Source organism: Spermophilus citellus, assembly GCF_964194105.1.
Source record: "Spermophilus citellus genome assembly, chromosome: 10".
NCBI classification, from domain to species: domain Eukaryota; kingdom Metazoa; phylum Chordata; class Mammalia; order Rodentia; family Sciuridae; genus Spermophilus; species Spermophilus citellus.
Genome location: NC_138197.1, coordinates 63,823,292 through 63,837,210, shown reverse-complemented (window position 1 = coordinate 63,837,210; position 13,919 = coordinate 63,823,292). Strand labels below are relative to the sequence as shown.

At 31.5% G+C, this 13,919-nt stretch overlaps 1 protein-coding gene across 1 annotated transcript in view; it reads left to right on the top strand.

The window, feature by feature from the left end:
• ADAMTS20 (ADAM metallopeptidase with thrombospondin type 1 motif 20) overlaps window positions 1-13,919 on the top strand; it is a 143,361-nt gene that overhangs the window by 34,573 nt on the left and 94,869 nt on the right. Inside the window, exons 5-9 of the mRNA XM_081309281.1 lie at window positions 2,229-2,312; window positions 3,018-3,142; window positions 4,479-4,519; window positions 11,369-11,474; window positions 13,216-13,362. Coding sequence (XP_081165407.1) covers window positions 2,229-2,312; window positions 3,018-3,142; window positions 4,479-4,519; window positions 11,369-11,474; window positions 13,216-13,362 — 503 coding nt within the window. The remainder of the gene's footprint in view (window positions 1-2,228; window positions 2,313-3,017; window positions 3,143-4,478; window positions 4,520-11,368; window positions 11,475-13,215; window positions 13,363-13,919) is intronic.

The following is a 13,919-nucleotide window of genomic DNA, read 5'->3' as shown; positions in this document are numbered from 1 at the left end:
GAGTTCTACATGTAATGGGAAAGTGATCGAATTAAGCTAATGGACTATAGACACAAAATTTAGAAAGAAGATCATTTACCTTTACCTATCCTGTACCAAGTAAACAAATGTGATATTTTGTTAAACTTTTTGACAGTTTAACAAAATGTCTGAAAACAATGATATAGAAAAGTGAATGTGATTTAATTTACGTTTTAGAGTTCCATAATATGTTGTGAATATAGCTCATGGATCTCTATTTTTTCAAAGGGTATCTGTAATTAGCAGCACTGGGAAAGAACACAAATGTGTATAACTAGTGAAATAAGTATATTAAATGAGCAGTCATATTCCAATCTTCTACTCTAAAGTTTTTATCCTCATATTTGGACAATAGCATCAAGTTAAAATGGCATTTATATATATTATCAAACTACCAAAATACATGTAAGCTAGAGCAATTATTTTCTTCGGCATGCTTATTTTGATATTCAGTGATATTTTATTTAATATACCGGAGGTATTTACTATAGGTCAGAAAGCTTCACATGCCATTGTGTTTACTAAGGCTTACTTCACAATATTCACATTGTCACACACTTAATAATGTAAATTTAAGAAAAATCATTTGAGCCTCAAGAATTCAAACGTAATTGCTATTATTAGAGGCATTTATTTCACTTGAATTATATTGAGTTTATATTTTTCAATTCCTTGGGTTCCTGATGTTTTCAGTAAGGGGAAAATTTCAGCCACACTAAAATAAAAACTAATCATGAAAATGGATGGAATTCAAAGGCATCATGTTAAGTAAAATAAGCCAGACACAGAAAGACAAGTATCACATGTTTCAGTCATATGTGGAAACCTAAAAAAAAAAGAAAGAATAAAAGATGATGTATTATATGTACATGGAGTATGACTTATTCTAATTAGATCCCATTCTTGTGGTGTACATGATGTGGATTTACAGGGGTTGTGTATTCACATATGAACATAGAAAGTTATGTCCTGTTCATTTCACTGTCTTCCCCATTCCCATCCCCCTCCCTTCATTTCATTCCCCTTTGTCAATCCAATGAACTTCTATTTCCCCTCTCCCCTTATTCTGTGTGAGCATCTGCATATCAGAGCGAGCATTTGGCCTTTGGTTTTTTGGGATTGGCTTATTTCACTTAGCATGATAGTCTGTAGTTCCATCCATTTACTGGCAAATGCCATAATTTCATTCTTCTTTGTCACTGAATAATATTCCATTGTGTGTGTGTGTGTGTGTGTATCACATTTTCTTTATCCATTCATCTATTGAAGGACACCTAGGTTGATCAGTGATAACCTCTTTGACGGATATAAGAATATGAATTTGGAAAGAGGATAACACCTTAATATAAATCATGAACTGAATCCATCCAGAGTGCCTCATAGATTTGCATGTCAGTCTTGGACAATTGAGGGTTAGATTCTAATTTGCGTATGGCCTCTTCTACAGCTATTTGTATGATTCTAGATGAATCTACCTCCATGTATTAAAGTAGTGTTAAATGTTAAAAATAATCAGAATTGAAAATATGCAACTATAGAAAAGAATATAAAATAAAACTACCAGAAAAGAATATGCCAAATTTACAATTTTATGGAATATTGTGGTCATTTAAACTGTAGATAGACCCAGAATAAAGTGAATTTATTGTTGAATCATCCCTAACAGTAGTTTTCAGAATCTATTATGCCGTCACATCACTTAGGATTTTGTTTAAAAGGGTTTTGAGAGTTTATATTTCTTACCAGTTCTAGGTGATGTGGATGCTACCAATACATGGACCAATCTCAGTAGCAAGGTTAGGATACTGGTTCTCAAACTTTTGTTTCACTATAGGGACTTTAAAAAGCGTCCTTAAAAAGAGCTGATGCCCATTTCACAGCCATAGAGATCCTAATTTAATTGATAAAGAATGTGACCTGAGGGCTGGGGCTGTAGTTTAGTGGCAGAGTACTTGCCTAGCATGTGTGAGGCACTAGGTTTGATCCTCAGCACCACATACAAATAAATAAAATAAAGGCATCTGTTCATCTATAACTACAAAAAAAAAAAAAGAATGTGACCTGAACATGAGAATTTGTAAAAGTTCTCTAAGAGACTTCACTGTGCAGTTAAATTGGAGAATAGATGCTCTAGGACTGGTTTCAATTTGTTTTGAGAAGAAATTTTCATTTTAGACATATAATCCTACTTTTTTTTTTTACTTCAGGTTGCAGCAATCTACAAGGACTCAAGTATTGGAAATCTCATAAACATAGTAATTGTAAAATTAATTGTAATTCACAATGAACAGGTAAGGACAGATCTAAAATATGTAATTTTATTTATGGTAGTCTTTTTTGGGGGGGTGATGGGTTCCAGGGATTGAACTCAGGGGCACTTGGCCACTGGGCCACATCCCCAGCCCTATTTTTTGGATTTTATTTAGAGATAGGGTCTCACTGAGTTGCTTAGTGTCTCCCTGTTGCTGAGGCTGGCTTTGAACTCATAATCCTCCTGTCTCAGCCTCCCAAAATGCTGGGATTACAGGCATGCGCCAACGCACCTGGCTGTGGTAGTCTTTTAATAGGGTTTTATGTAGACCACAAAACTCTTATTAGAAATTTCTAAAAATTTACTTTAAAAACTTAATTTGAAGAGGAGTGATGTTACCCTTTTCTGTTGTGATGAATGGAAATAAAATGGGATAACAAAAGTGTTGAACTGAGCTAAGGAAGTAACAAATCAATAAACAATTCATTTTTACAATCCTAATATTGAAGGATTTTGAATGTGTTAATTTTTAAAGTTATTTTGCTAATTAGATTCAATTTTGATAACAATGTTTTAGATGTTGCTAAAATATATTTAAATAAAACTGTGAAGGAGAAATTATGCCACATGTTCATTGGAAAATACTGTTTGATAAATTGTGTGGGTGCCAATAAGCTTGGGAGGAGAAGAGGGAGAATATAAATGTTTTGACATCATACTGAATCGCTTATTATATCTTGTGTAGGAAGGACCAGTCATCAGTTTTAATGCAGCTACCACATTACGCAACTTTTGTTTATGGCAGCAAACTCAGAATGTTCTTGATGATGCTCACCCTTCCCACCATGATACTGCTGTCCTTATCACCAGGTACAGTTTTGGAAATAACCCTTCCAACTGCAATTCTTTACTCTCTTTCCTGCATGATGACTGATACTTCTCATTACTTTAATTCTTTGTCAATAATAAATGGAATTGATCCATGGAAACATAATAAAATCATCTTTTCTTTCAGACTAGAATGCTAGGTAGTTCCTTAGGAAATGAGCAATTTTAGGTTATTGAATAATAGTTTAGTCTAAGCCAAAAACCTTATTACATCAAAGACAGAATGAGAGAATTAATAATAATATCTGGAAATTAATAAGAATAATATCTGAAAATAAACCTAAATTAACTAGGGTAGGTTTTATTTGTTTCCTTATTGATGTTTCAGTTGCTTGTGAGAAAATAGTGTCTAAATTTATTTGATTGTCCCCTTTTTGGACTACCTGTACTTTTTTTTCTATTTGTCTATGTATCCATTTATTAATGAATCCACCCATCTATTCCTTGTTTTGATGTTTACTGCATATCATAATTACCAGATTACCTTTGCTAGGGTTGTTTTTAATCCTATTTATTTATAATAAAAACAGGTTCTGATATTATAAAATTGTTTCCATTTTATGAGTACCAATGTACACTGCTAAATCACATCTTGTTTCAGCAGTACTAATACTATCAGATCATATAAATCCTAGGTTTGTTATTTGGTTGGTTGGTTGGTTTACCAGTGAAAACCCTTTACTTGGGAGTCAACCTCAAGGAAATGAGGTTGACTAGAATTTTGAAGTAAAAATCTTTACTTCATGTAAAATTGCTGCCATATAGCCCATGTAATTTATCTTTTTTTTAAAAAAAACTAAAGCAGAATTGACTTAAATTACACGTAGTACTCTATCATAGTCAATGGTCCTGCTCTGCATTGTATTTGGATATCAAGCTGCAAAGATTGGGGGATTATAGATTTAATGGGAGGAAGAACTGGCCATGGAAAAAGAACATAGAAAAGAGACAAGAGAAATTTCAAATTGAATGGTCAGGGACTAAATAATGCAGAAGTAAAAAAATTTAAGCAACATGGTAACATTTGAACAACATTATTTTGCATAACATAAATACATAAAACATTGAATTATTGAGAAGAGGGTTAGTAATGTTATATATACTGTGTAAAGGCAGGGAGGTAAACTATCTACTCAGAAAGTTTTTCATTGGACTTGGTTAAAGCCTCAACTGTTTTTTGACATGCTTATATAGAGTATGCCTTTTGATGTTCACGAATGTGCATAAAACATTTTGAGAGCTTTTTGATGTTATTTTTGTTTTGGCTAATTGTAAAAGTATTTTTGAAAATGTTTAAAAATGAATCTTTTATTTTAAGGGAAGACATTTGTGGAGCTAGAGAGAAATGTGACACATTAGGTAAGTTTTGGGCAGTAAACTTGGCTTATATAATTGTTTATTAAATTGAACAAAAGTACTATTTAGATTGTTTTTCTTTTATTTGAAATTTCAATAATTATTATTAGTTGTATTAATAAATTATTATACTTGTCACTGTTAGTTATTTAATTTTGCCTCTATAATTTTATAGAATAACAAGAACTACTAATTTCCAATTACTAAAGATAACTGCCGTATGAATTTGATGTACTTGATTTAAAGTGTTTTATTATTTAACATTTGATTCATGAGAAATAATAAATGATAACCTACATGCCAGCTTAAAGCAAAATAATGAAATGGATGGCCATGAATCTATCACTAGATTTAATGGTTAATTTGGTACTATTACATGGCCTGTGCTCAATCCTTATTACATTTCTCTGCTTCTGTCCTAGAGGTAGCTAATACCATGAATGTTCATCTTTTGAAGAATAGTAACATTACATATGTATGTGTTTCTAAACAAGAAATCATTTGCTTTTACTTCTTTTTAAACTTTGTAGCCATAGTTTATGTGTTTTCACTAATGTAAAACATTTCATCCACATTTTATATATCAATATTCTATTAGTGGATATTTGGGCTAATTCTAGCTTTTTTCCTGTTATGAATCTTATATTCCCTAGCATTAGAATTGTGATGTTACTATGTGTGCTAATGTAGGTTGAGCACCCTTAATTCAAAATGCTCCAAAATCTGAATCTGCCTACGTGACATTCCAAAAGTTTCACATTTTAAGCATTTTAGAATTTGGATTTTTGGATTAGGAATTATTAACTGTAAGTTCTGTGCAAATATTCTAAAATCTGAAAACTTTTCAAGTCCAGAACATTTGGTTCCAATCTTAGAACATGTGTTCTAAGTATTTTGCATAAGGAATACTTAACCTGTGTTCAACTTTGTAAGACATAGCAAATTATTTTCAAAAGTGGTCATATCAATTTACATATTTTTCAGTAGAATACAAGCGTCAATTTGATAGTATCCTGTCAATACAGGTTATCTTCAAATTTCTCATTTTTGCTAATCAAAAGATAATATATATCACAAAAATCATAATTTTCATTTCCCTAATTGTTAACAAGTTTGAACACCAATTCATATATTTATTGGCAATTGATGTTTACTTTTCTATTAGGAATGAAATAAGAGAAAGAAATATGGCACTTTTTTGTGCTGTGGTGTTGTTTTCTTCCTGTTTTTTAGTTTTTAAAAAAAAATTTAGTTATAGATGGACACAATATCTTTATTATATTTATTTATATATATGTGGTGCTGAGGATCGAACCCAGCACCTCACATGTGCTTGGCAAGTGCCCTACCACTGAGCTACAACTCCAGCCCCACTGTTTTTTAGTTGTTTTTTTAATCACTTCTTGATATCAAACTTTTTGTGTTTTATATAAGTATTTCAAATACCTTTTAACAGTTTGTTGCTTGGTTTTTATTTTGTGTGTAAAAACAGATAATTTAGAAATCTCTTCTTTTACAGTTAGCACTTTTGTATCTTAAGAAACCCTTCATAAAACTTTTAGAACCAGCATGTGAAATCCTCATAAAGCATTGATCTGTTCATTTAAGTAGGATTTTAAAAATGTCAATATATATTATTTTCTTCAAGATCCTGTATTTAAAATATATTATGTCTGATAACACAGTTGCTACCCAACTTTTTCCTATTGGATATTTGATAGATAGATACATCATTTTCTCCAATTTTTCTTTTCTTTCTTTTCTTTTTTTATTTGGTGGGAGGGGGGTCAGTACCAGGGATTGCACCTAAGGACCCTTAGCCACTGAGCCACATCCCCAGCCCTCTTTTGTATTTTATTTAGAGACAGGTTCATGCTGAGTTGTGTAGGGCCTTGCTAAGCTGCTGAGGCTGGCTTTGAACTTGCAATCCTCCTGTCCCAGCTTCCTGAGCCATCCTCCAATTTTTTTGTTGTCCTTACATACTAGTTTTATTTTATTTTATTTTTCTCTTCTTGGAAGCAGCATAGGATTTTTTTTTAAAAAATCAACTATAGTAAACCTTTGTTACTCTATTTCTTTTTTTGTTGTTATTATTACTATTATTGAGTTATAATTACCATTTTCTGTTCATCACATTTTGTTCTATGCTAGCCTCGCAGCCACCTTTTTTTTGGTCTTTCTCTAAGTTTATTAAGGGTTAAATTAATCTTATTATCCCATTTTTCCTTTACAGATTAAAAAAATATATACACTATTTTATTATTTTTGGACGTACTCTGGCTTTTTACTAGAAATACCTTACCTGTCTAAAATTCTCTCCTAAATAAATGATGCTTGTAACTAACTTTGTTTAGCTTCTTCCTAACTTACCTGGCATTCTTGTCCACTATTTTATTGGTGTCATTTCATAGCCTGCATATTGGATGTCATTGTGCTATATTCAGCATTTGTTTAAATCTGTTCCATGTTTATAAAATTTTTATAATTTCTTCTTTCTTCTCAAATCTTGTTTCTGAAGTTGTTTTCCTTTTTTCCTCATTTATATTCTTAAAATTATTCTTTAGTGATGATGTACTAGTGGCAAATTTTTTAAATTATGAATGTTATTGGAAATGTCTTCAATATACTCTCATTTTGAAAACATAGTTTTGTAGGTACCAATTTTAGGTTGACAGTTATTTTCTTTAAGTATTTCTTTTTTAAAAAAAATATTTATTTTTTAGTTTTAGGTGGACACAATATCTTGATTTTATTTTTATGTGGTGCTGAGAATCGAACCCAGTGCCTCAGCATGCTGGGCAAGTGCACTACCACTTGAGCCACATCCCCAGCCCCTCTTTCAGTATTTCTAATGTCGTTGTTTTGTCATCTGGATTTTGCTATTGAGAATTGCAGTCTGTTTAGTTGTAGATTCATTGATGAGCTGTTTGTTTGTTTTTTTAAAATAAGATCCTCTTCTTGTCTCAGATATAATGTAGTTTCATGAAAATTTTGCCTTAATATGGATAGATCTCTTTTTATTTATCCCATTTGGGATATATTGTGATTTCAGTATCTGCTGATCACTATCCTGCAGCATTTCTGAAAATTGTCATCTGTTTTTCATTGTATTATTTCAAATTTTATTATTTAATTCTATCTATTCTTACCTTGGGTTTCAGATTACATCTGTGTTGTATTCTTATTCTTTTTCTCCATACCTTCATTTCTTTATCTCTTCAAGCAGCTCTATATTCCGTTTTACACTCTCTCTCTCTCTCTCTCTCTCTCTCTCTCTCTCTGGTTGTATCTAATTAGATGTTTTACTAACCCTTCAAAATTTCTATTTTAACATAAATTTTAATTTAAAATATGCTATTTAATTCTTAATTGCAATCTATTTGTTCATTTTTTACATTTTTAAAACTTTTTTCATATTTGTAATTGAATTTCATGTTTCCTTAAACATTTTGTATGGAGTAATTTTATATTAGTCCCTGAAAACTCCCACATATGAAATTTTTCAGAGCCAGACATGTCATTTCTGCTTTCTCTTTGTTGACTTGTTTGTGTACGTTGTGAGCTCACATTTACTTAATATTAACCCAGGGGATTGTGATATAGCCAGCTCAAAAAGTGTGTGTTTTCCTCAAGAGAGGATTTTGTAGGACTCCAAAGAATCTTCATTACTTGGGTCCTTGGATTAATTCAGGAAACTCAGGATGTAGATCCACCTTGAAGCTTCCTATAGCAAGCTCTCACTCTTTGAACCATATTGCTTTTATCAGTATTTGCTACCACAGTAGCTTCTATTCTTAACTATTTATTGCTTACCACTTAGGATTTAGTTCAGAATATGAATGTGTGTATATGTACATATGCCTGTATTGCATAATTATTTCAGGTAGCAAGAGAGAGGGAGAATGTCTGTGTTTGGTTTCAGAGGTGAAGATTTTATTTCTTAGTAAATCATGCAGCTCAGCATTCACTAAAAAATACTTGTACTTAAGCATCTAATTTCTTTATGTTAGGGGATCCCTTAAAAACTCTCTTCTTACTCAGTTGTGGAATTAAATGCCTGATGCTCTAAAGTTTTATACAACTGAATTCCCCCCTCCCTACAATCTGTCCTCTGGCTTAATTAGGTATATTTTATGAGTCAATCATTTTATAAAAATCTCTCTATTATATTATTATATCTGTGTCTTTTCATATCTTTATTAAAGTTTATTAAACTTTATTAAATTGTTAGGTGCTAGACATTCTTGACTATTCCTGTAGAAGTGGATGGTCTTCAAGTCCTTATTTATGTTTTTTGTAGTTTTCAGGCACTCTGTGCAAATAAACTATACTGCCATTTAGAAATAAAGACTATAAAAGTGAAAGCATGTTATCCATTAAATAGGTAGTAATGATGATAGTTATAGCTACAATATTTGAATGCTTCCTATGAATCTTACATCGTAAAGGGGTTTTATAATTTAATTTATTTAATCTTCAGAGTAAACTATAAGGTCAGTACTAGTATTATTCCTGTGTTATAGATGAGGATAAATAATTTACCCAAGGCTATTCAGCTTATGTTAATTATTCATCTTATTTTCTCATCTAAAATATATCAAAAATAAATTGAGAGGTTCTTGATGACATGAAGCGTTGGTTAATCATTGCTAGGCTTCCTGGTGTATCTCCTTTTGTGTGTATTGTTGCCTTGACCCATGAGCATGTTTTACAAAATATGTCAAAAAATTTTTTTCATTCTTCAAGAGGACTGAATTAGATGTCTATGGAGTGTTTTCTTCTTCTAAACACGTAGAAACTGTATCATGTTTGGGCCCATGCTTACTTATTCTTCTCAAACACTTTTTGAAAAAACAGAATCTGCTTGAGTGTAACTAGACATGAGCCATTACCCGGCTGCCTGGTACCATAATACTAATCCTTCACTTCAGTGCTTCTTGGTGTTGACCATTTACAGGAGTGTTTGAGCCTGGTGTGTAGTCACATGTAATATATATCCTCACAAGTCTGTTATGAACTAAAATGTTCAGTTTAGAATTTTATATTTTTAAGCATGAAACAAAAAGTTTGGGTGATAATATAGTTGATATTGTGTTCAAATATCTATACATCTCTGAAAATAAATCTATTAAAATTGGGCTACTGGGCAGATTTTTAGAAATATTAACTAAGGCATGGGAACAGCAATATATCCATGAAGAAAACATGTTCCTATTGAATTTATTCTGACGACAACAACAACAAAACACATAAAATGGCAATTGGCTAAAAAATTATACATGCAAGTATGAATTTTAGGATCTTAAGGACAATAGGAATTTCCTCATATTCTCTATAGAAATTTGTTCAAGAATTAATTTAATTTCTTTCTTCCTTCTTTCCTTCCTTTCTACTTTCCTTTCTTCCTCGCCCTACTTATGGTCTTGATTCTAAATATGAAAAAGACCTTTTAGTAATAGGTTCAGAAAGAGGACAAATCTTTCTATTTTTGGTTAATGAACTTGTTTGATTTTAACTTTTTTTCCAGTCCTTTTATATGCCTTAATTTAACTTTTATTTCTCTAGTGTGCAACAGAGCATTCTATTGTTTTAAATTGTTAGAAAATCTATCTAAAATGCTAGGAAGATGTTCATGTTTTTAACTTTTGTGAATAAAAGATTACCTTGAAAAAGGGAGCTAAAAGCACAGTAGCTAATACAAATCTACTCATTCTGTATTAAGAAATTTCTAAATGCAAAAACTTTGTAATAAGAAATGCTAATCTTATATATGAAAAATCTTTTCTTTTGTGAAAGGAATCATAGGAGTGCATATAAATTTACAAATAAATATTGAAAGACAGCATTAGTAAAGAATATAATATTATGTAAATTGAAAAAGAAATGAAAAGCTAACTTGAATAATGATGAAATATGTATTATTCTAATGAATATTTATTTGGAATTTCTTACCTATGGTTTTAACCTATTTATTTATTTATTTTGAGGTTCTAGGGATTGAACTCAGAAGTACTCTACCACTGAGCTCCATCCCCTGCCCTTTTAAATTTTATTTTGAGACCTGATCTTGCTAAATTGCTCAGGGTGACCCCCAGAATTGCTGAGATTACAGGCATGTACTACTATACTCAGCTTCTTATCTATATTACTTTTAGTGTTTGAGCCATAATTATTGCTGCCTTTGGTATACAACCAATTCATACTATCTTGATCTTTCAACAGCATATTTGAGTTGCCCACTAATTTTTATATAGGAGTGAGTAGATCCTGATATATAATAACAGTTTCTATTGCTGAAATGTTACAAATTACTGAGTATTTACAGTAATTCTTATATCATAATCATTTTATTTTATTCAACATATATTAAGTGGCAGGCTCTATTTTAGCCACTTAACATTTTACTCATTTAATTATCAGGCAACAATTAAATATTTGTATGCTGCTTTAAATTTAAAAATTAAAAGCACTTCATATTTTTGTAGAGTTCTGTGCTATTTTTTCTTCTCTTGTTAGTTTTTCTGTTACCAGTTAATATATTCATTACCTTTCCTACTGCCCACACTACACCAACTATATTTTTCTTTTCTTATATTTTTAAAAATTGTATGATCACCCTGTATTTTTTGGATTATTTCTTAAGTGAAAGAGTCCAATAATTTCCTGAAAAGCTTCTGAAAAATCAATCCTTTGTTTAACTTTTAAAGAAAGTTTATTTGATATTAACAGCTCACCCTGTACTCATTTCTAAGGAGTAATACCAATGGTTAAATGCTTTAAAATTTAATTCTTATTTTATGATTTTGATGGTTATTTCCCATTTTGATGAAGTAAAAATGTAAAATTTTTCAGGCTTAGCAGAATTAGGTACCCTGTGTGATCCCTTACGGAGCTGCTCTATTAGTGAAGAAAATGGACTTAGTGCCGCCTTTACTATAGCCCATGAACTTGGGCATGTGTAAGTACCTTCTATTCCCTCAGTAATGTGCCTTCTATTTGTCATTGTACAGAATGCCTAAAATTCTATCTTCAATTGAGTAGTGAACACGTTTATTCCTTTATAAAATAATTTTTATCCTTGCAGTGCTACCTCTAGCTCTTTTGTGTTCTATATTAGGTCAAACAGACTGCACAAATCATCAGACTTAGCAGAGAACTAGAACTTGACAATTCTTTTATTTAATTTACTTTATTGGATTACATGACGAGCACTTCTTGCCTCTATCCCTTGTTACCCTATACACGACCAGGTATTGTCTACTACCATCTTATGGGAAGGCCTGCAGGGGCTCCTGGTGCTGAGGAAATCGCACACAATTTCTAATAGTGCTCATTTCTTGCTCTTATAGCTCAGAGTCTCAACAGTGAACATAGCCCATGGAAATTTCTATTTGTTAAAATATTTTAAAGCCCCATCCAACACTCCATATTTTCTCATAAAAATTTGTGATTCTGCTATCTGTTCCTGCTTTACTAAAATTCTGCTGGGGCTCTATGCTGTAAGAATGGAGGCCATGATTTCCCATGGTGTCTTTTGAGCATCCATTAAAAATCAGAAGGCCCTACAATTCATCCTCTGAAAACCAATTTCAACTGTACCCCCAGAGTATATCCTGAAGTTTCTTTTGTTACTTTGCTAATAAGAAACTGAGGCGGAATTACCTCCTGTAGTTTTATCACATTTTTTTCTGATTATTTCTCAAGATATCATTAGAGCTTTTATGTAGAAAAATTTGAAATGGACATAACTTTTAGTTAACTAGCACCTTTTCAGTTCCCTTTTAGCATAGTTATGTCTTAGCCAGTTTTGTAAGTTTGTTGAAGAGAGCACCTACAGACTGTTGAAGTATTGCAGCAACAAGCAGGAAGTACCATTTGCTGGTCTCCAAAGCTGCCAAGTCATAGAAGCCTTTCTCTCAAAGAGTGCTTAGAATTTCTTTTCTTCCTTAGAAACTTTAGGTGTCCAGAATATGGGTAAGTAGTTCAATTGAAACAGTGTTTTAAATACAAGTCTCAGCATGCAAAAACCTGAATTAGGCGATTTTGGCGATTCTTCTAAACTTGGGTTTCTACTTGAGTCTGTAAAAGAGTGTAGGACTTGTGGTTAACCTGCTTAATATTTAAAATTTTTGCTATCACTGTGAAGTATTGGTTGCCCTTTGGAAATTTTTTATTATTCTAATTCAATCCATTTTACTTATTAATTGTAGAGCAGAAACAGTAGTTAGGTTGTTTCATATAATACAGATGAATACTATAGAATGATATGGAGTCAGGGATTAAAGAAGTCTTTTGGATACTGTATGAACATTCAAAGACCTAGAATGTAATGTGGTATCACCTTACCTAATATGTCCACATGTATCTCTAGGATATCCTTGTTGAAACCTGCAGGCATTTTTATGTGAATGCTATGCTTGTGTTGTGAGGAGGTGAGCCAGATTCCAAATATTTTTATTGTTTAGACTCAGATGCCAAGTTGACAGTACAACTGATCACAGGTATAATCTAGTGCTTCTCAGAAATCCTGTGCTTCCAAATATGAAATTATACTGTCTTATGGAGTGATCAAGAGTGAAAATAATCCAATATAATCAGATTAATGTATTTCTTCATTATATTATAGTATAAATATGAGATATGTTACGAATGTTGTGTTTATTTTTGATAGTATTCTTTAATTCATGTTTTTATTTTAGATTTAATGTTCCACATGATGATAGTTTTAAATGCAAAGAAATTGGAATTAAACATCAGTATCATGTAATGGCCCCAACTTTAAATTACCACACGAGTCCTTGGACCTGGTCAAAATGTAGTCAGAAATACATCACTGAATTCCTAGAGTAAGTCTGAATTTATATTTCTTTAGTTGAGTAATTGGTTATTTACTACTAGATTACAAGATATGAAAGGTGTATTCTTTAATTCATGTTTTTATTTTTAGATTTAATGTTCCACATGATGATAGTTTCAAATGCAAAGAAATTGGAATTAAATATCAGTATCATGTAATGGCCCCAACTTTAAATTATGAAAAATTTGTTTTTTCATTGTTTAGACTTAAGCTTACTTTCACTGCACAAATGGATGTTTCAAAAAAGAAAATCATGTATATACGTATGATTTCACTCCTTTTAAAAAATATTTTTATTGTAGTTCATACCTACCTGTCATGTTTTTTATTTGAACTCTTTATTATGATGAAAACTCTAATTGGGAGAAACTTAATGGCAATCACAGCTTCCTTATGTGCTTTTGAGTTTTTCAGAAGTTATTAGTTATATTTTGGGAGGAGTTGAATGGCTGAAGTTTGGATGCTCCTAAAGAACAGAGAATAGTTCTAAAGTCAATTATGAGTTACACAGTTAATGTAGCTGTGTACAGGCACAGAGACGTGGAG